The following is a 21,169-nucleotide window of genomic DNA, read 5'->3' as shown; positions in this document are numbered from 1 at the left end:
ACGTGGATCAGAGTATTGTTGGTATTATTGCGTTTGTGTTAGTTAACCCGTTGGCTGCCACACCTTTGTTCTCCCCTGCACGGGCCGCGCTGTTCGGTCTCGTGGTTTACAAGCCGCGGGGTCGGAGAGTCGCCAAGCCCAAAATTTGCCGCAAGGCAAGCCTGTTATAAGGCAATGCACCTTAGTCCCCCCCTTGTCAGCACGGACTTGTCAGCACGGACTTGTCAGCAATGGCAAGTCCCACTTGGTCATGGATCCTTCAGACATGACGCGTAGAGTAGTAGAGAGTAACCTACGGGTTGTATGGCGTGGCAGCCAACGGGTTAACTTAAGTGTATGTATGTATATGTGTATGTGACTGTAAAACGTGGTGGAATTGTGGGTGGAGGTGGGACAATATAACACAATTCTTTTTACAAGTTGTTTCTTCATTGTTTCTTTAATTTGTACCAAGCTTTGTTTTTAGGAATTGTTTCAATATATTTCTCTCAACTTCAAAGTCTTTCATTTATACAAAGTTCATCTACTTGCCTTTTACTTATAAGATTTACCAAAATCAGCAGTTACAAGTTTCTTTCGTAACATCGTCAAAACACAAGAACATGTCTGTATGCAGATCGACAAAGGCAATAGTCACCTCCAAAATATGAAACAGACATATCACACAGACATATCACAGCGCAGAATACTGGCCCTGAAGAAGTCCAACACCAACAGACACATGTCAAAAATGACGAATTGAAGTTACTACCAAAAGTTTTACAAAAGAATTACCCGCATTAGAATTTTTATTTTCTCATTTAAGTTCAACCATTAATTCCCAGTGACCAATGACCATGAAGACAACCGAAAAATATAAATAAAATCAAATGGAAATTTCGGCTCTATCATTTAGGAACCTCCATATAGCAAGTTGCGGAAGCAAGAAGTTTGTGGTGTAATACTCTGCTGCCTTGGTGGTGTAGTACTTGGGAGACTCGGTATAATAGCTGAGGGCAGCGCGGGTTGTAGCGTAATATGCGATCGGTGTAAAAGGCTGGAGCAGCATACGCGGAGGTGTAGTACTCCGCTCCCTTCGTGCTGTAGTACTCCGCTCCCTTCGTGGTGTAGTACTCCGCTCCCTTCGTGGTGTAGTACTCCGCTCCCTTCGTGGTGTAGTACTCCGCTCCCTTCGTGGTGTAGTACTCCGCTCCCTTCGTGGTGTAGTACTCCGCTCCCTTCGTGGTGTAGTACTCCGCTCACTTCGTGGTGTAGTACTCCGCTCACTTCGTGGTGTAGTACTCCGCTCACTTCGTGGTGTAGTACTCCGCTCACTTCGTGGTGTAGTACTCCGCTCACTTCGTGGTGTAGTACTCCGCTCACTTCGTGGTGTAGTACTCCGCTCCCTTCGTGGTTTGACTCGGGGCAACTAGGGCCTTGGTGGTGTAGCATCCGGTTGTTGCATATGTTGTTGTGTAGTTAGAAGCCGCATTGCGGTTTAGTATCCACCGTACCCACGAGACATCGGCACACTAGTGGTCGACCCAAACATTAAGGATAATACAACCAATAGTAGCACGACACTATAGTTGACTAGAGGGTAAAAAATTTGAACATTAATTTCCAATATTAAATGCCATGTTAACAAAAAAAAATGTACGTAGTACTTCGCCGCCTCAGTTGTGGTTGTGTAGTTCGGGGCAGATTAGGACTTGTGCGGTTAGGTGTAGTACTCGACCGCTGTGGTATTGAAATAAGTTGGAGCCTCGGTGTAGTAGGCTGGGGCAGCATTCGTAGTCGTGTAGTACTTGGGGACTTCGATGTAGTAGGCTGGGGCAGAATACTCGGTGGTGTAGTACTTGGGAACATCGGTGATGCAGTACTCAGGCGCCTTGGTGATGTAATTCGGGACAGCGTAATTTGTAGCGTAACTCTTCAGTCTTGGTGGTGTAGCACTTGGGGGCCTCGGCGTAGTTAGTAGATGTTGCATATCTAGACGTTGTTGTGTAGTAAGGCGGTGACGTGGTGTAGTATTCTTTCGCTGCTGTTACTTGGCACCCACCATGTCCAGGAGACATCGGTACACCCGTGTTCGACCCAACCATTAACGATACAACACCAAACAGCTGCACGGCGCCATAGTTAACTGTACTATAAACGATTTGAACATTAATTATCAAATGTAAACTCATAACTACTCATATAGACTGAAAACAATACAAAATAGATTCAGGACTCGAAATAAAGATGAATGTTTACCCATGATTGCGAACTGGTTGTACAATGAAGAAGACAGTTGGTGACAAATTGTGGGCTGCAGTTGTTGCCGTGTCGGAGATGCTCACTCGACTGATCCCTGTCATCTTTTCTCTCGCCTTTTATACGACTTTTTCTCACCCCTCCTCTTATGCCTTGCGGTTATTTTACCTTCTTGATAATGATGAAAAACTTCCAGTTCTCACCCAACCTCTACACCACTGCATGACACGTTTTACGTAATGATCTCCGTGACCTTCGAAAGTGAAGGAAATGCAAACTGTTTTTTCCTTCTTTAGGTTGACGTTGCTGGGGATGGGTCTACAAAAAACCAATATCAAAATGAAAACCAAATAGCTTACCCTTGCGGCTGCTTTGATAATGATGAAACACGTGTCATTCTCACCCAACCTCTACACCACCGCATGCCAGTTTTACATAATGTTTCTCGTGACCTTCAAGCGTGAAGGACATCCTGTCTGGACAAATTGGCCGACCTGTCTGCAGGTTGACTTGCATGCAAAAAACACAACCAAGACATGCAAAAGATTTATCAAATCTATAACTCCTCACACATGTTGACTGCAAAGTTACCTTGAATATGAGTGAGGATTCCCCAGAGTCCAGAGCTATTATTCCAAACTGATATCAAGACTTCGCAAAAGGCCAGTAACAGCAACCAGCGCCAACTCCATTGACCCAAAAAGTTCATAACATTCGTGTTTACACATCTGTTGGAAAGAATAAAATGATTATTGGCTAAATGGATTTTAAAAAATTAAATTGTTTCCTATTATATATCTCATATCTGTACTCATATACATATTTGTTTTCATGTACAGATCTGGTACACGAACATACACATTGCAGGTTATTCACTTCACACTCTTCATGTCACTGAAACTCTAAGCAGCAATGGGACAAGGAAATTCTCTATGTTTTTTACAAATATACACAAATTTATCTATGAGAATTAAAACTCTACCTAGCTCTTGGCTGGGTTGCCTTCTAAACAGAAGTAATAACAGCCACATTTCAATTATTACTAAAGATAACAAACAGCCGCCATGACAATAACTACTTCATGACAATAACCTAAACACAACACTGCGCCATCTATTTGCTTTGACTGAAACTCCCAAAGAAAACACAAACGCCGGATTAGCGGATTAATTTTGCAATCACCAGAATAATTTTGAATTATAATGACAAGTCAATTAAAGGATTTATAAATTTTTATTTAAAAAATTCTACACTGACACTTATATTAAGCGCATAACTATCGCAGCGATTCCCCCAGGCTATTTGACGTGGCTAGAGACCTCGTCTCTAGACCTCAAAGATTACATATATCTGCGTTCAAGAAATTATCTTTCTCGTCGTGAATAAGTTGATGGCCGCCACCTTTCACTTTCTCTCTCCTCTCAGCATCTGCCAGACATCTCTTAAGCATAACAAAATTTCTAATCTCTCTGGCTTTCTCTATTTGTCTGTCTCTGGGACAGAGTTAAGAGTTTTAGCATTAGTTTTATGTGTTTACGTCATCTAAAAGACGCTATACTGCATACCGACACCTTTTGAGCTGACTCTGAGGCCTAAGAGGAATTCCAAAAGCTCGTCTTCTACGTATACACACAATTTCGATTCAGCTAGTGATGATTGTTGAAACCGCCATATTAGGACATGGAAGGTCGGAGACTGTAAATATCTTGAATGGTAAAAGTAGAGAGAAAGGTAGAGAGAATGCGACGATGAACTAAACTATGTAGCTTCTACTTCTCTACTACCTGAAGCTCGATTGCGTGTAATCGCATTAACATAAGAAACCGGTTGCTGTGAGAGTATATACGCCGAACGATCCGAAACATTAACCAGAAACACGGAAACAAGACCCTCCCGAAGGTGACGTTTGCCGTCTTTAATAACATTTAAAAATGAAAACCCTTTTCAGGTAGAGAGAGAATAAAATAAGGTCTGGCCAAGGCCGAATCTCCGACAAATAAGACCGGAACAAGTAAATAGGTGTACACCCGAAAACCAGCCCATAAAAAGCGAATGAAATCAAACAAGGAAATGCAGAACGTCCGTCAACAAAGTTGTCCAATAATAAAACGAATAAAAGAAGAAAAACACAAACCTGAACGACGAAGGTTGTTGTCAAGGGCACGGTTCGTTGTGCTCTACGAGATCTACATGTCACCGCTGCTGGGATATCACAGTGTAATCTTTAGATATATACACATCCCATCATCGGAGGTTTGTTCTTGAAATTCTTTTGGTAAATGTAGCCGGAAATAAAAAAGCGATTGTAGCCGTTTATAGGCAATGTACAAGGACACTGTATTCAAGTGCCGAATGTAAAAAAAAAAAAAAAATTTCAAAAACAAATTGTGTGTGTCATTCCAAGTTATACAATGCAATTCGAATTGGATGGAAATTATAAAGACAAGACGGGGGGGAAAAAATAAAGAAATATGGAAGCGCAGCACCCAAAAAAAAACACATTGTTCACGCACGCACATATCAGCAACCCGAGGAAACACGTTTCGTGTTATTTAAAAAAAAATAATAATAATTTGTGGTGAATTTTCAATATAAAAAAAAATGACAATTGGGGGAGGGGGGGGTGATTTGACAAAAAAAAATTCGGGTAAAAACATAAAAAAAGAGAAAATGAAAATCAACGAAAAATAATGTGGGATGGAATTATATAAAAATCTTGTGTGATTACAAAAATCTCGTTTTGCCGGTGTGTGAACGAAACAGAACGCAGTCGTCATTTTTTTTCCCCCATGAAATTCGTACGCTATGATATTTAATATAGGTCTCGTCATTTTTTAAAAAATAAAATAAATGCAAAACAAAAAAAAAATTTTTAATAAAAAACACGCACTCGTCCAACTTGCAGCTTTGCGCCCTGCGCCTCTTCAGCATTTCCCGTGTCTTGACAAAAATGTTTTTTTCGTTTCCCTTTTTTTCCCCACTCTGCTGGGAGTGTAAATGCCTCATTTCCTAATTAAATTTATTTGCGTTTTCTCGAGAGAGAAAAAAAATATTAATTGGCCGCAAAGATTCGCTTTCACGATGGGGGGAAACGGGGATGGTAATAATAATAATTTCAAAGTAAAAATGTTAACCTCCTTCCATTTTTCCAGGTGAAATGATATCGACCCCAATTCGACCAAAAAAGTGGATGGATGGATGGAATCTGCCATGATTGCACTTGAATTCAGAACATTTTCACGACTCGTCGTTGTGTCATCTCATTCTTTCTCAATTTACTTTATAATTTTAATATCGATCGTCGTCCAGTTCGTTCCATTTTTTTTTTTTTGTTTTTTTGTTTTTTATCCTTAGAATTGTCAACATTTCTTGCATTTATTTGATCTTGTTATTAACCGGAGAAGGTCTTGAAACTGCGGATGGTTTCGTGGATCCATCCGTCGAAAGCCGAGAGTCGAGTGTAGACGCCTGGCAAATTGGTCCGCCCACAGCCGATGCCGAAACTGACGACACCCACCTGGAACCACTGACCTTCTTTTTCGCAGACGAGAGGACCTCCTCCGTCTCCCTACGACCAGTCAGCGGACACCCAGAAAAAATAGAAGAAGAAATGAAATAAAATGATGTACAACTTTTGACAAATGGCCAACATATAATCTAAATAATCAGCAAAAGAAAATGTGAAGTCTTACATCACAAGCGTCTCTGCCTTCTGCGCCGGCGCAGATGGACGTGGACGGCAGGACGAAATTGGGCCCAAATTGGGTCTTTAACGCCGCCTGACACTTGGCGTCGTCCCACAAAGGCACCTCGATCTCCTTCAGGATCACCGAATGAGTTCCATCTGCGATCATTTCAAAATTCGCGCCATTATAAAAGCGGCAATTTCAAAAATTGCAATCATTAACTGACGTCATTATTCAAGATAAAAAATAAGACCCAAAATTACCCTCCAATTTGCGTCCCCAACCGGTGACGACGCAGCGGGTTCCTTCCGTCTCGGAGACTTGGCCCGGATGAGGCATGCAGACGACGTCAATATGAGGCCGGCGTCTGGCCGGCTGTACGAAACGGAGCAGAGCGATGTCATTGGCCAGAGACAAATTGTTGAATTGCGGGTGGACCATGACGTGCGAAACGTCCAACTCTTCGTAGGCCAGCTGCTCGGTCGTCACGCTAACATCGTATTCGCCAAGCCGCACCTTCAGCACCGAGCTGATGTTGCCACTCGCCAAACTGTCGAATTTTAATTTTTGTATTAATTTATTTTTTTCTCTTTTTTTCTCTTTCAATTGAATAATAGAAAAGATTTTTTTTTTTCGGCTCTGTCCCACTTTTACATACATCTAAAATACTATCGTAATTGTCAATATGCATAAAGTGAAATTTTTTCTTTGTAATATATTAGTCATATCTTTTTATCTCTAAAAGTTTTCTGTTTTTAAATTCTTTTCCCTTTTTTCTTACAAATGCGTCGTTTTTTTTTGTGAATTTGTTTTTCAAATGATAATAAAGTTGATGGGGCCGGTCTTTGGTCGAACAGAAAGTAGATCTTTTCCCAGTCTAAATAGTATTATCAGTAGAAAATGAATGAAACGTAAAAAAAAAAGAAAAATGCATTGACTGGGATCTGGTCAATTCAAAATGGAGGGAAAGCCGAAAGTTTGTTGTTTTGCGAGACTTTCGCAAACGGTGAAAGAGAGAGAGAAACAAATGATGGCGAATGTCAACTTTCATTCGGGTGAGACGGGGGGGGACTTTGGAAGGAATGAAGAAAACAAGAAAGGGAAAAGGTATTACTACATATAAATACGAGAGTTGGCTTTTTTTGGGCGATGTCTCACTCTTATATGGATCGAAGTTGTTTTCTTTCAAAGAAAAAAACAGGATGACTCTTTTCTATTTCTTCCTCACAGGTCCGTGAGGAGGAGGATGCCCGAGCGGCCAGCAGCAGCACTTGTATAAAACTGCCAAAGATATTGCCGGTTGACAGCAACTTTCTAACGTCTGTGAGGACAGCACACCTACTGTATGATACAAGATGTTGAGCTCTCCTTTTTTCTTCCCCTACATGCCCATTCAAGCCGGTCGTTGTGCTGGTCAACACGTTTGCGCATCATTTAACATCATCGACTAACTGCATTTTTTGAAAAAAAAAGCGTCGACGTATACCTGTAACTGACACTCTATTTTTCAAAAAATAATGTGGGCCGGTTGGTGGCCAAATTTGTCAACGAATTGAAAATCGCCAAATGGACGGGAACGCTTGGATAAATAAATAGAGAGAAATAAAAATTGGGCGTTTCACTTACTAATCATCGACGCAATGTGCGGCCGTCACGACCCACGACTCGTCCAGAAGCGAGGCCCCGCAAACGTACAGATCCTGCGGTTTTTCCAGCACGGCCGCCTGCAGATCGCGACCATAAAACAAAAAAAAGAGAAAAATAATCATTTTTTGACGGGGGTTTGAAAACAAAACAAAAGAACAAAATTGATGGGCGAATAACGCCTTCGACGTACAAAAGAGGGACAACACCTCTCTCTCTCTCAGTTGCGGTCGTACAATCTTTCACGCAGAGAAAACGGGGTCCCGTGACAAGAGCTCTGCCGTCCTTGAGCTAAACGAGTGATGCAAGTGTTATCTATAACACATTCCTCTTTTTTGTTGGCTGCTGAAGAAACAATCACGCCCTGGTAGCGCTGCGTAAAACAAACGGGACGCAACATCCCACCCGGTTTTTGTGTTTCCCGTGGCATTTCCTGTCGGGCCGCACCTGTCAATATCCCTTTGGCTGATGAGCTCACCTGCGAGATGCACCAGAGAAGCCATCTAGAGTGCATTGTACCCTTGTTTTATTTTTAAGAGGACTAATAAGCTAAGAAGCAACTATTCGGTCGGTTAGGGGGTTCAAACCTGCGCAAAGAGAGGCTCGGTCAGCCTTGAGAGAGGCCGTTGGCACCTGGTAGTTCCAGGATGCCCGCCAGCCAGCCTGTGTGTGTGTGTGTGTATAATCACGGATTCCACGTCACACCGACAAAATAAGAAAGGCCACCCTCAGCTTCTTCTTCTTCTTCTTCTTTTGAATATTGAATAACTATCCCCGGCCAAAAAAATACAAAAAATCAAATCAAAAGAATAGAAGAAGAAGAAGAAGAAGAAGAGAGCGACTATATAGCGCGTGTTCCATTATGGAGCCGGATCTTGCGTGTGTGTGTGTTTGTCGACTTTGGCTATAAGCGCAGAGAGAGAGTGCCGGCAGCTACTACTGTTCGGGGGCCGACCTCCATCTTTCGTTGATTCAACTGGGATAGAAGAAGAAGAAGAAGAGAGAATCGTGTGCTGGCCAACTCTCTTTTTAGTTGTAACCAAATTTTTCTTCTTCTTTTTCTTCTTCTTCGGCTCTCTGTGATGAAATCGGCGAAAAAATAGTCCAGGAGTCCAGGAAGAAACAAAAAAAAAGAGCCCCCCACTCATATAATAAACCCTGGCGAAAAAAAAGGAATCTCTTTTGATCGATGGGCCTTTAATAACAATCTGTTGTGTGTGTGTGCACAGGAGAGAGATGGGGGGATGTGATGACGTTTGTGCTGTTCGACTATACGAGATCTTACATGCCACGGCCATTCTCCCAAATCGGCTAGTCCGTCGCTGCGCTTGCGATCGCCAACGGCTGCGGCCACGTTTCCTTTGCGGCCGCACTTGGACTTGTTGAGGACGGGCAAGAGTCCGATGGGGCGGGCGCCTCGCGGCACGTAGCAACACACGCTCTGGTCCATGTTGCCGCAGTAGCTGTACGCCGAGCCTCCGCTGGATGGAAATGAAAACCAGAAAAAATTAAGCCAAAATGGAAATGAATGGATTTTGAGATGGTAATTTTCTACCTGGTGATGCAGGCCCAGTATTCCATGCAGTCGCATCCCATGGGGTTGTGGTTGTGGTCGTCGTCGTTGAGGTCGACGTGATTCTGCTGGCCGTTGCAGACGGTGGCGGCCACGAGGAGCAAGAGGAGCCACCTCATCGTCCCATTGGCTCTTGCCATCTTCATCTTCGAGCTAATGTCCTTTTTCCTCCTTCTAGTCGTTTTGATTCGATCTCTCTCCCTCTCTCTCGTTCCTGTCGTCGTCAAAACAACAAATAATAGAAACAATTCATCACACGTTTGAGACTACTGTCCGTTCGGATGTCTGTTGTTGTTGTCGTTGTTGTCGTTGGTCTTTGTCTATCTGACAAACTGAACCGGATTTACAACGAGAAGGGGGAAAACAGCATTCTTATTATCAAAGACAATCCGAGTTTCGTCTATCTATGTCAATCGTTTGCTACAAACGATGATCGACAACTGACATTCTCTTCCCAATAAAAAATACGGAATCGAAAAACCAGCAGCTCACTTTGAAATGATTTAAAGAGAAAGAAAATAAAATAGTTAAAAAATAAAAAAAAAGCATTTGATTTTCTAGTTAATAGCTCGCGGCCATACACTCCTTTCTCCGCTGCTTTCCTAAGAGATAAAAAATAAAAAAAAATAAAATGTGTGTGTGTGTGGATGAAGCCAGAAAAAGAAAAGGAGAGAACAAGACAAAAAAAAAATGAAAAAGAAAACAGGTTAGGTGTCTTGGACGTGTAGAAAGCCAAAGCCAACTTGCCGGACCAAATCGATGGGTTACATACCGTATATCATTTGAGCTGTAGAGAGAGAGAAATAATGTAATAATAAGCTACTCAATAATTCCGTGTACTACTACTACACACACATATATTTCCGCGCTAGATAGTAGGCAGATACGACAGTTCGTGTCACAGTCTACATACGAGCCGCCATACATTGGGCAAGGTCGCCCGAGTTCTATCCAACAATGAAATATTTAACTCTAATAAATTTTGGGAAAAAAACTGACTAATAAAAAAAGAAAGAAGAAGAAAGTAGTGACAAAACTAGGTTAATGTAATAACCGAATCGCTGGTCTGTACAGCACCGACCATCGGTTACCGCATTATTATTACCTGGAAAAAAAAAAACTGTCGAGCTTTTGCATATTATAATATACACCTGTATATTATAATACCTGCATGGAAAAGGCCCATTGAATCGCTTCTCCGGCAATTATAAAGATCGCCCGCGTTTTAGTAGGTACGCAACAGGGTTCGTTCGGGAGAGAAAGAAAATGAAACAAAAGACGGTCTATAGCTCTCGCTATTATATAAAGGACCTCTCTTTTTTAATAGTCCAATCACCACCTGGGGTTTTTTTCTTTCTTTCTTTCTTTCTTATTAGCTTCTCAATCCTTTTATTTTTTGGCGGAAGTGTGTGTGTGTGCTGTACTTGGAGAGATAGAGAGAGAGTGCTCGAATCTAAAAAGGGAGCTATACTGCCGTTATTAATGTCTACTTTCACGATGACATCACGCAGACCCCCTTTTTTCCCCTTGAGCTGTGCTGTGCTGTGCTGGTCCGTCCGTTCGTTATCTGGGTTTTTTTCTTCTTCTCTCCTTTGTTTAAAATGACAGGCTATACGTTAAGATTTGTGTGTTTCTACTTACACGATCGTCGACGCTGTTGGTCTTTACGCAAATATTTGTCAATCGATTGAAATTCACTTGGATATAGTCACTGGAACTACGACACTGGGAAAAAATTAAAAACTTGATATTCCAGGTGATTTTATTTTTTGTTTCCTAAAAATCTTGTGCGTGTTGGAGTGGAGAGATAATAGAGAAAGGCGAACAGGAGAGAGAGAGAGTTTGGGGCACGTGTGTACGCTCGGCGAATTGGTAAGAAACTAAGACAGAAAAGGAACGGCCGGAAAAAGTTGTTGCCGGTTCCAGCGCATTGCCTGCCATGTACTACTACTAGTACCCACGGAACAGCAACAACCGCCCAGTTACCTTCGCCAGATTGTCGCCCACTTGACGAACCGTTTCCCGGTTGCTTTTTTCGCATGTTTGTTTAGTTTTTTAGTTTTCCCCACCAAACGCCATTTGCGGTTCGGGAAAAAAAGAATCGTGTTTCTTTTGTTTAGTCGTCTGTCACACAGGAGTGGCCAAAAAATAAAAGGAAAAATAAAACGAAAGAATGTTGTTGGCCAAATTCGAGGCTGACTTGTAAGGCAAAAAAAAGCTCTGCAAATAATTCGGCGGTTAAATATCGACAAGGTAACAGCGCGGTTGGTTGTTCTGGTCGTTATTATTCTTCTTTTTTTTGGGGAAGGGGGGGGGGATTTGGGTTTTACCCCCCTGGTAGCGTTTCAAATCATTTGCGATTTAACGACAGACGTGACCGTGAACAAAAGCGCATCATTCGCACACGGACATTCCAAGCAAAGTCGTTCACGTTTCCCTTATTCAGACGACTTGATTATTATACCGGAGGCGAGAGGAAAGAGCGTCACCGGGATGACGTCATTTTCTTTCTTGTGTTATCGGCGGAATTTTGTTTCTTTTGAAAACAACATTTTTTTGGAAAAGAGGCGCAGTCATCCGAAATGGAAACAACAGGAAACCATCCATCCCCCCCCCCACCGCAAGGAATGATAATAAAAATACCATTGCTGAAATTTTAAATTTCAAATCATTTGAATCTGAAACCCCCCCAAAAAAATGATAATTCGACCTTGTCACACACGTCTCATTCCGACATCCGGGGTGATGAAGTACAAACCGCTAATTGGATAATTATTAGGCATGTGTCCTATGCAAATATTTTCTCATAAAAGGGGAGTGTCTCTCTTATTTCTGTCAAGTTTTTCAACCGAAAAAATAAAATAAAATAAAACAAAAATCTTTAATGGGTTTTGAGGCCGGACCGAAAATAAGAAAAGAGACTCGACGTCCTTGGCCAAGGACGTTCTTCGACTTCTTTGGAAGGTAGTCGTCCCGCGCAACACACAACAACATCATCCCAACAACCCAAAACTATACACAGACGATGTACCTACACACACAAGCAGATGCGCAGCATGAAGCTATAAGAAAGAAAGTCATCATCATTTTTGAGGGTTTTTTTTCTTTTTATGTCTAACCAGAATAAAAAAAAAAATAAAATTCTCTTTAGACTCTTACACTGCGGATCGTTGGACCCGGAATAACATTACACGGGTCCCGCCAGGAGGCACCGAGGGTGTGCAAAGGGGGGATGGGATATATTTATAAAAGAAACAACAACCCTTCTCTTTCTTCTTATGGCATTAACTTTCTCTCTCTTTTTTTTCTATATCCCTTTCACCATCTCAACTGCCACTGCCACTTGTTGTCGGAAAAAAAAGATTTCTGGTTGGGTTGGATCTCTCGTGATGCAACACTCAACCCCAAAATAAAAAAAAATAAAAAACTCTCGATTCATTTTCAAAAAGGCTTTGAGGAAAAGGAGAGAAAAAAAAGGTCAAGTCAAATCGAATCAAAAAATCTTTTTTTTTTTTCAACACAGCTCAAGAGAGAAAGTGATCATTTTCCCCTCCTCTCTCTGTCTCTCCACCCCTTTCGCCTCTTATCATCCACACACACACAAGGCAACAAGACTTTCGTGACGAATGAGATAAGAGTTAGCCCATCGTTTTCTTTATTTTTTCTTTTCGGGAGAGAAGCTTTCACTTTCACTTTCCCCTGTTGTGTGCCGTAATAATAATGGTGGGGCCACCTTTATTTGGCCGGGCGTCCGCTTTTCCTTGTATTCAACCTTAACGAAATAAAGGATGAGGCCACCAATAATATTCAAACCACTATACCTACCACCTCTTTCTTCCCTTTGGAAAAAAGAAGAAGAAATAAATATAGATGGATATATTGTGCGGCGTGACCTACTAGTCAGCCGTGAAAGCTCCTCCTCGGGAGTCTCTCTCTCTCTCTCTACCAGCGCACGAAGAACAAAAACCGTGTACACAACTTCACACACACAACGTCAAAGGGAATGATAAAAAGAGAGAGAAAGGGAAAAACGAACGCGGGTCGTGAAATCAAATCTCGACGCGGAACTGAATCACAACAGTATTTAATCCCGCGGGAATGGATCCATGTCGGGAGTTATCGGAGAAGAAAACAAAGTTGTTGGGGTGAGTGTTCAACGATGAACTTTGGCGCAGTCGGCGACAAACTCCCGATGAATGAGATCAGACAATTGTTGGTTGGCAGCTGGAGGACTTTCACTTGCATCTCCCGCAATTCATCACGACATTTTCCACACAAAACAAAAAAAGGGCCTTTGACTCTTTTGTCAAAACTTTCGCCGTTTTTTTGACAACCAACAACCAAACCAACCCGCAAACGTCTGCGCGTTCAAATCTCTCCCCCCCCCCCCCCGCACGTTCAACAACAAACTTCGACTCTGGCATTTGTTCACGACAGAAAATCGTGAATGATTCCCCCTCCCTTTTTGGAAATTCGTGCATTTGTTTATCCCGATCGACCCGCCTTGGCAGCTTCTTCTATTTCTTCTTCTCGATCCGATTAACCTTTTAAATCGAGCGCGCGTGAGCGACCAAAGACACAAGAGCTCGAGACTTCGTGTTGACACGGCGCAATATCACAATGTGTGTTGTTGTTGTTGTTGTGCAAATCATGGGAATCGTTTAGCCAATTCAAATATCATCATCGTCTATATGGGAAATATAGAAGAAGAGGTGCTGGGTGTCATGGCCGAGACGTGATATTTGGCAACTCCCAAAACGGGGGTAAGGCGAAACTGAACTTTCCCTTGTCTGCGAATGTGCCAATTGATCCGTCCGTCCGCTCGTTGGCTAAACGAACCGAGAAGAGACACGAAAACCATCCAAAGACATTATTAGGATGGCACGGCTAATAACTGTGGGCAACAAGAAATGGAGGAATGCAAGGCCGTCTCTCTTTCAAATCATTCGATTGAACAGAATCGAACCCGCAAGACCCTTTTTTGGGAGCATAGAGAAAAGTAATCAACGCAAAAGGGGAAAACCCCAACCAACCACCATGCCAAAAGAGAAGCCGTGAATTGTCGACTGTTGTACAAGCGAATAACACATGTAAAAGAAGGTGGCCAGAGAGAGAAGAAGAAAAGTGAACACACCATTTCGGTTGCTGCTGCCGCTGTCGTTGGGTTTTTGTCTATTTCGTTTGGACCGAAGAGAAAGGGAAGAGAAAAGAGTCGGGAGAAAAAAAGAGCAGCAGAGAAAGTTGCCTGTATCGCAGACGACCGACGCCGATATATATACACTTGATGTGCCCCATATAAGGACAAGTATCACGCATTAGCATTCAAAAAAATTCAAACCGACTTGTTCTTCTTCTTTTTAATTTTGGAAATTTTTTGAAAATATACTGATTGGCGCGAATTTTTGAATCGATTCAAACTCACCTATAGCTGCAGCTCCAAAATCGATGGCTAATTTTTAAGTCCTCGGGTTTTATTATTTTCAGGGGAGCAGAAGATTTGGTTGGGCAATTAAGTGACTCGTTGGAGCAGCTGATGGCTTCCTTGTTGTCGGTTAGAAGAGCAGCGGCAACACCAGTCCATACAAATTTTCAATCTTTTTGGTTGAGTGGGTCGAAAAATAAGGGGGGAAAAAAAAGTTGATTGGTCACGTTCAAATAAACACACACACAAAGACGCACTCGAACGACGTAAGAGAGACACTTGACAGAACAAAATGTCCAGCCAGGGAAAAACGAATTTTTAGAGAGAGAGAGTTGTTTCTTTTTTGATTATTTTTAAATTTTTCAAGTATCGAAGAGAAAAAAGTCAACCGGTTGCGACTGCGGATCTTTTGCCACTGAGAGCACTGGAGGACTCTCTAGCGCTCACGAAGGTGCTGCTGGCGAGGAGGAGGAGGAGAAGGTTGGTGGGTGGACTGGGAGGAAAGAAAAAAAACGAACGAAACGATGAGGGAGAGGCGGGTCTTTTTTATTTTTCGGGTGAAAAGAGAAGAAGAGCGCCAGCGATGGAGCTCGTGTTGGCTGCCTGCCTAACTTTCACACACTGGCACGTAACACCGTTTACTTTGAATCGAAATGTTAACTTCTTTTTTTTTTTCTTCTTCATCGAATTCACGACGACGACAGCTTAGCGCTTCATTTCTCTTTCTAGTTTCTTTATTTTTTGTTTCAAAAATTTGGTTGTCATGGGCCTATTTGGCCTATTATTGCGGCCAGCAAAATAAAATTACTATTATTTTTATTTTGTGAAAGAAAAAATTTAATTTTTCAGCTCTTCTCGGGGTGAAGAAGAAAACACGCATCGCGCCTTTCTCTTTGCCTTTCAGCGGTCGCCCAAAAAGTCCGCCCTCCGCGCACAAAATTCTCTCCGCCGATTGCCAAAAAAATAAAATAAAATAAAGTAAAAAGCCAAACCGCAGAAAATAAAGTCAAAGTAAAATAAGCAAAATTTAAAAATAAAAATATTCTTCCGTGTAGAAAAATACCCGCCAGAAATGACACGGAAAAAATTTTTACAAATAAAATCCCGAGTCAATAATAGACGAATGTATACTGCGTCACACTCGAACGTGCAAATAGAACGCAAAAATCAAAAGAAGCCCGAAACGATATCAAATTAAGTGAGTTTACACATTTTTAGATAGGGTATATGTATTATTAATAGCCGTAGTTAATTGTTGAATGTAAAACGACCCTTTGTTTTAACTATTATTGGCTTATCTAAAAATTTCATTTTTCATTGGAGCATTTCCCCTAGCCACTCTCTCTCCCTGTTTTTTAAAAAGTTGAGATACTATTTGGTGAGTTCGATTTGTCTTTGTAAAAGCGAGTCGGAGTCGCCCTTGTTTGTTAATGACACGTCAACTTTTCACCGAACAAGATTTCTTCTTCTTTAAAATAAAAGAAAAAGGGAAAAATCACGGAGAGAAATAGAAAATACAAGAGAAGAAAACTGGGGAGAAGAAGGAGGGAAAGTTATATTACAGATATACCGCAGCACACACAGTATACACAGCCTAAGTTTCTTCCGGGAACCCCATTTCACCCCGGGTAGTATATACATATAGAGTGTAATAGTGTAGTGTGGAGATAATAGGCCCAAGTTGACTGTTTCTCGACGTGAACGAGTTGGTCACGATTCCATTTGGCGCTGGAAGAAAGAGGCTCAGCAAAGCTCTTGTCGGATGTGTCGGCCTTGTTGATGAGGTTCGTGATGGAAACAACAACCGACCGAAAGAAGAAGAAAAGTTGAGGAAGGAGAGACACAAAAGGGGGGCACAAGGAGGTGGTGGTGGTGGTGGGGGGCTTCTATGTAGAGCTATGGTCGTACCGACAACAATCACGGGCGTGAAAGCTGAAAGCTCGGCCATGTGAACTTCGCCGCTAGTGCACACACACACCGTTGGAGAAATGAGGCCAAACTCCTTCCACCAAGCAACAGCTCAGATCGCTCGCTGTTGTTTTTCTTTCTCTTCCAACAACAGCAAATCAACAAGTGAGCCCCCACCATTTTCATTTCGGCTGGTTCTCTTCCTATTTTCTTGCCCTCTAGTATAGACTTACATAATACGTACAATAATTCCAGCCAGTTCAAATCTAAATATAGTGCCTAAACCCTTAATAATTCGTTAACGGTAACATATTTAATTATCCAACTTTTAGACGACGACTCGGTTGTTGTTGTTTCTCCTTTCTTTTTCAAAGACTCTCTCTTTCTCTGGATGACAAAGCGTGAATCATGTAACAGGGAGAAACGAAAAACAAACTTGTTATACATTGCTTATACTACCCCCCCCCCCCCTTTTTTTATTTTTGCTTCGACTGTAATAAATATACAAGAGCCTTTCTGGAATAAAATAAAAACATTTGGGAGAAAAGTTGAAGTTGAGAGGAGCCAAGGACGTACCGAGACGCCGCCGCCGTCTCGGCTGCTCTCCGATGTGGACGCCCAAACAATAATTTTTCGTTTTTTTTTTTCGTACACCCGTTGTTAACATATTACAGGCGCCGCCAGATAATAGCTCATCTCACGGCACCCAAAAAATTGAAATCATAAATATAGATTCTCTTTCGTGGAAGATTAGCCAAGATGAAAAAAGAAAAAGGAATTATCCCCTCGTGATAACTGTGACGCAACCGGTGCCAACAAACCTCAACAACAACAACAACAGCAACAGCCTTGTGGAAAACGGGAAAGTGAAACAAGTCAAATGATAAATCAAAATATACAGCAGTCTTCGTCGTTCAAAGAACTTTTTTTTCTTCTTTCCACGGCAGCCAACAACAACACAGTAGGGGTTGTACGCGCATTCATATAATGACTGCCCATATATTCCAACCGGCGCGACCTATGCGACCGTTATTGTATACCTAGGCAACCCAGAGGCCTGCTGCAATGCATGTATAGAAAGTTGGTTCCTACTGCAACTATGGGGGGATTATATACAACATTATTGTACTATTATTATAATCATTATACAATGACTTGTTGGCGACCGGAAGTCGTCCGTCCAGTTCGTGATTATAAGACAGGCCATCATCTCTAGTCTCCCATTGCGACAGAGACACAATAACTCGGCGACATCGGATGATATCGTGAGTGGCTATACCAGACGATTGTGTCGACGTGATAAAAGAGAAAAAAAAGAAAATGGAAAAGAAGTTTTGGCAGGTTTTGAATTGCGAAACGATGTGAAATGCCGTTAGTTACTTTCACTGGCGCACGTATTAAAAACCATTGTGCGCGCTTAAAGTATAATCATCGTCCGCACACTCCGTGCGAAATCGAACTGATGGTTGGCGTATAAAATCCAGCCGAGCGAAAAAACAAAAAACAAAAATAAAAATTTGTTTTTTTTTTTGTTTTGGGTGGGGGCTGACAAATTCTTTTAAAAACAAAAACAAAACTGCATTCCTTTATAACTCTAAACAGGATCCAGATCTCCACTCATCCGAAGCTTTGGAAAAAAAATAAAAGAAATAGCGTCGGGAGAAATGTCAAGGTGAGTTATTCAATTAGGTATCGCTAAATGGAAGGGATATACTTTCACTTATCCACCTCCTGCGATAACGAATCGACTTCATTACAATAGAAGGAATCGAGTAGCATATACGATTCTCGTAGTAGTACTAGTAGTAGTTTTAGGTTTTGTTTTTCCCCGCTAAAGTTTGGACGTGAGTCACGTCTGGTTTGATATCTCGGACCTCTCTGACGCAACTCTGCTGGCCAGCGAGCTCCGTTTGACACGATAGAGAGAGAGAGACCGAGACCTTTAGAGTCTTAACGGCTACCTGCTGGGCAAACTGGCGGGAGGGATCGGAATGTGATTTGCGCAATATCTTGAGATAGCCGGGCCACGTTCGTGTGTCACGGAATATCTTTGGCAATCGGGAAAAAAGAAAAAAAAACCAATAGCACCGAACGGCTGTTTGGGCTGGAGCGAGATCAGAATAATAATCATAATAATATCGTACATCTCGATGATAGATCAATGCTAAATAAACAAAAGTGAAAATGTGTCTTGTGTGTGGATATACACACACACACACCATGTGAACACGCCCACACGCGCCAACATTCCAACAATTTTTTTTTTTTTCTTTTGGTGTTCGGTTACGGCCAAATCGAACGGTAAAAAAAAAATAATAATTTTTTTTTGGCTGGTGGAACAGCGACTTGGACGCACGCATCTCGCGGCCGTATCGCCCGCATCACACACAACTTTCTGTTGTGGCCTGGCACAAGTTACTTTACGACTCTCTCTCTCTTTCTTAGTCTCTCGCGGGAGCTTATTCACAAACATTGTAGATTGTTTACTGACAACAACAAGAAGAAGAAGACAAAAAAACACACAAGGTCGTCGTGAGTTTGGGGCCTTCGTTTAGGGCATTTCGGGAATCCTCTCTCCTTTTGATTTTCTAGAGAGATAGGAGGGGGGTATTAGTGTAGGATATACTAGTTTCTACTACTACTACTACACCGGAGATGCATCAAAAACCCCAACTCTCGGGGCTATATAGAAGAAGCCACTCAAATAAAAGAAAGAAGAGTTGGGCGGATGAGGGAAAATGAGACAAGAAGAATTTTTATTCATAGAGAAGGGGGGGAAAGGTATTTGTTTAAGAGTGTTTTTCGTGTAACTTTTTGAAGCGCAAAAAAAATAGACAAACATTTTTCCATCTCTAATCTGAAAGAAATCGTCGGAAAAAAAGGGAAAAGTTCTTTTGTGTGTTGTCCGAAAGTGAAGGTCGCCATCAGTTGCCATCGGAATTTCCCTAGCTGCTCGAAAGACGCAATACAATCATCATCATCATATACACACACTTGGGTGTAGGAGGGAACCCAGCGACCGCTATAAGTTATAGACTTGGCGATTCTGAAAACTGTAGCTATTTTCGCTCTCGTGATGGATGCCAGCTATTCGCTAAATATGTCAACTGCAAATTCCATTTTAGTGGCATCAACTCGAAAGAAAATTTCCCTTTCATCCAAATTTTTTGTTTGCGGTTGAGCTGCTGACCCTGATGCGTGTTGCCAGAGAGAGACGCTAATACACATACAAAAGAGATCAAGCTGAATTGAGATGGCAAGTTTTTGTGGGTAATAGTGTGGCATACCCATGTTTGGCAATCTTTTTTGGTAATAATCGCTCACTAGATTGCGGCCGCGCTGGCTCGCCCAGGCTTCGTCTATCCCGAAACATTGGTTCAAAAAGAAGCTGAGAGAGAGAGTTGTGTGTGTCACAAAGAGATTTCCAACTGCTAGAAAAATAATTTTTCTTTTTTTTCACGCCACGTCAGGTGTCTGAGTAATCAGAAGAAAGAAGGTGTTGAAGCGCAAACAGAAACAAGTTGCGACTGCGGCCGTTCATCATTATCAGCGGCTACTGGGTTTGTTGCGTGAGATGATTGGGGAGCCAATCGAGGAAAAGTAGATACAAAATTCTTGGCGCCGGTCGAGACAATTTTGGGCTGTTTCGGTCCGATGGGATTTTAGCACCGCACAAACTAGAAGAAGGCTGGGGTGAATTGCATATGGCCGAGTATCGGAAAGCTCGAGGAGGCGGAAAAATGTCACCGCCATTATCGTTTCAGCTCTGCCGTGCATGAGAAATTCATGCACATGTCGCTTTTCACACAACCAATTCCATTGTTGCATAGCCGATTTCTCTTCCAAGGAAAAAATAGGGGACGAATTAGCAATCAAGTTGTCACGCTCGCCAGCAAAGCCAACCAAATGTTACGGCGTGTTCCCTACAATATACAATATGCCTATTCTTGGTGGTTGATTTCCCTCTCTAATTAGTCTGCATGTATATGCATGCAAACCTCCTGACACACACGAATGACAATGGCCATTTCTTGCATCACACATGCCACACAATTTTGTCTAGGCCATTACTGGGGGAGTGTGACAGACAGCGAATTCTTTGGTAGGTTCTTTACAAATGTTGGGAGAGAGAGAGAGAGAGACGAATGAAAACTTTGACTTGTTAATTTTTCCCTGTTTCGATTCAAATTTCTGTTTGCGAAACATGAAAACAGTTGTCACACCAAACTGTCAGAAGCTGTTATAAGAAGAACTTACCAAGTCATGGTGGCACAACGCCATATACTGATGAAATGGAAAGTCGACGATTTGCCAAGTCATGCGTTGCAAGCGGATATTTTGAAACACTGTCGAACGCACAATATGAGCCATCGCCAGGTTTCTGGATATTCTGGAAAAGAGTGGAATAATAATACTGAGTATATACTGACGTCAAACAATCACATCATTTCTATTACCTTTGTCCATTTTCAGGGACGAACCAAATGGCCATAAAATCTCGACGATTTCACTAAACACAAACATGTAGAGACTATTTGAATTTCATTTGAATGTGCTTTTGACAAGAACCAGTTTTCCTGTCTGTTGCCATGGTGCGTTTCGTTCTGTTTCGAATTGTTTACGTACGTCGTTATTCCAACGACCGCTAGATGGCCACGCCAAGAAAAAATCGACCAAAATTTAAATAATTAAAAAAAA

General features: G+C 42.0%; 2 protein-coding genes and 2 long non-coding RNA genes across 8 annotated transcripts; all 4 read right to left on the bottom strand.

Annotated features, from left to right (window-relative positions):
* Positions 1–588: 588 nt before the first annotated feature.
* LOC124315816 lies at positions 589–19,451 on the bottom strand. The gene is made up of 3 exons (XR_006911711.1): positions 19,441–19,451; positions 4,023–4,028; positions 589–688 (listed from the first exon to the last, which is right to left on the bottom strand). It is a non-coding gene; the product is annotated as an uncharacterized LOC124315816 (long non-coding RNA).
* On the bottom strand, positions 1,454–2,518 carry LOC124315657. Of its 3 annotated transcripts, none has more exons than XR_006911524.1 (4): positions 2,475–2,518; positions 2,239–2,409; positions 1,647–2,130; positions 1,454–1,572 (listed from the first exon to the last, which is right to left on the bottom strand). XR_006911524.1 is itself a non-coding variant. In XM_046781464.1 (4 exons), the coding sequence occupies exons 1-3, from the start codon at positions 2,340–2,342 to the stop codon at positions 1,700–1,702; spliced, it is 438 nt and encodes a 145-aa protein (XP_046637420.1). In that variant the 5' UTR covers positions 2,343–2,515; the 3' UTR covers positions 1,454–1,572; positions 1,640–1,699. The 3 variants fall into 3 exon arrangements, 1 of the variants encoding a protein (XP_046637420.1); XM_046781464.1 differs by having other exon boundaries at positions 1,640–1,826; positions 1,924–2,130; positions 2,239–2,515; XR_006911523.1 differs by having other exon boundaries at positions 1,647–2,125; positions 2,239–2,513.
* LOC124315752 lies at positions 2,615–3,200 on the bottom strand. Its single transcript, XR_006911637.1, has 2 exons — positions 2,830–3,200; positions 2,615–2,747 (listed from the first exon to the last, which is right to left on the bottom strand). It is a non-coding gene; the product is annotated as an uncharacterized LOC124315752 (long non-coding RNA).
* LOC124315416 (phenoloxidase-activating factor 2-like) lies at positions 4,559–14,993 on the bottom strand. Of its 3 annotated transcripts, none has more exons than XM_046781083.1 (7): positions 14,564–14,993; positions 9,124–9,355; positions 8,854–9,049; positions 7,551–7,648; positions 6,188–6,474; positions 5,931–6,082; positions 4,559–5,806 (listed from the first exon to the last, which is right to left on the bottom strand). In XM_046781083.1, exons 2-7 carry the CDS (start codon positions 9,285–9,287, stop codon positions 5,630–5,632), a joined length of 1,074 nt encoding a protein of 357 aa, XP_046637039.1. In that variant the 5' UTR covers positions 9,288–9,355; positions 14,564–14,993; the 3' UTR covers positions 4,559–5,629. The 3 variants fall into 3 exon arrangements, with proteins under 3 accessions (XP_046637039.1, XP_046637038.1, XP_046637041.1); XM_046781082.1 differs by having other exon boundaries at positions 9,124–9,357; positions 14,568–14,993; XM_046781085.1 differs by lacking the exon at positions 14,564–14,993 and adding an exon at positions 10,783–11,028.
* Positions 19,452–21,169: the final 1,718 nt, after the last annotated feature.

Source organism: Daphnia pulicaria, chromosome 11, assembly GCF_021234035.1.
Source record: "Daphnia pulicaria isolate SC F1-1A chromosome 11, SC_F0-13Bv2, whole genome shotgun sequence".
Lineage (NCBI taxonomy): Eukaryota > Metazoa > Arthropoda > Branchiopoda > Diplostraca > Daphniidae > Daphnia > Daphnia pulicaria.
Note: the sequence above shows the minus strand (reverse complement) of the source record. Positions and strands in the feature narration are given on the sequence as shown.

Coding starts and splice junctions, on each gene's coding strand:
- LOC124315657 (XM_046781464.1), bottom strand. CDS start 2,342: ATGACAGGGATCAGTCGAGTGAGCATCTCCGACACGGCAACAACTGCA. Junction 2,131..2,238: donor CAACCAGTTCGCAATCATGG/GTAAACATTCAT, acceptor AATCGTTTATAG/TACAGTTAACTATGGCGCCG. Junction 1,827..1,923: donor GCCCCCAAGTGCTACACCAC/CAAGACTGAAGA, acceptor GTACTACACCAC/CGAGTATTCTGCCCCAGCCT.
- LOC124315416 (XM_046781083.1), bottom strand. CDS start 9,287: ATGAAGATGGCAAGAGCCAATGGGACGATGAGGTGGCTCCTCTTGCTC. Junction 7,649..8,853: donor TGGGAGAATGGCCGTGGCAT/GTAAGATCTCGT, acceptor CGCGATCTGCAG/GCGGCCGTGCTGGAAAAACC. Junction 6,083..6,187: donor TTGGGGACGCAAATTGGAGG/GTAATTTTGGGT, acceptor AAATGATCGCAG/ATGGAACTCATTCGGTGATC.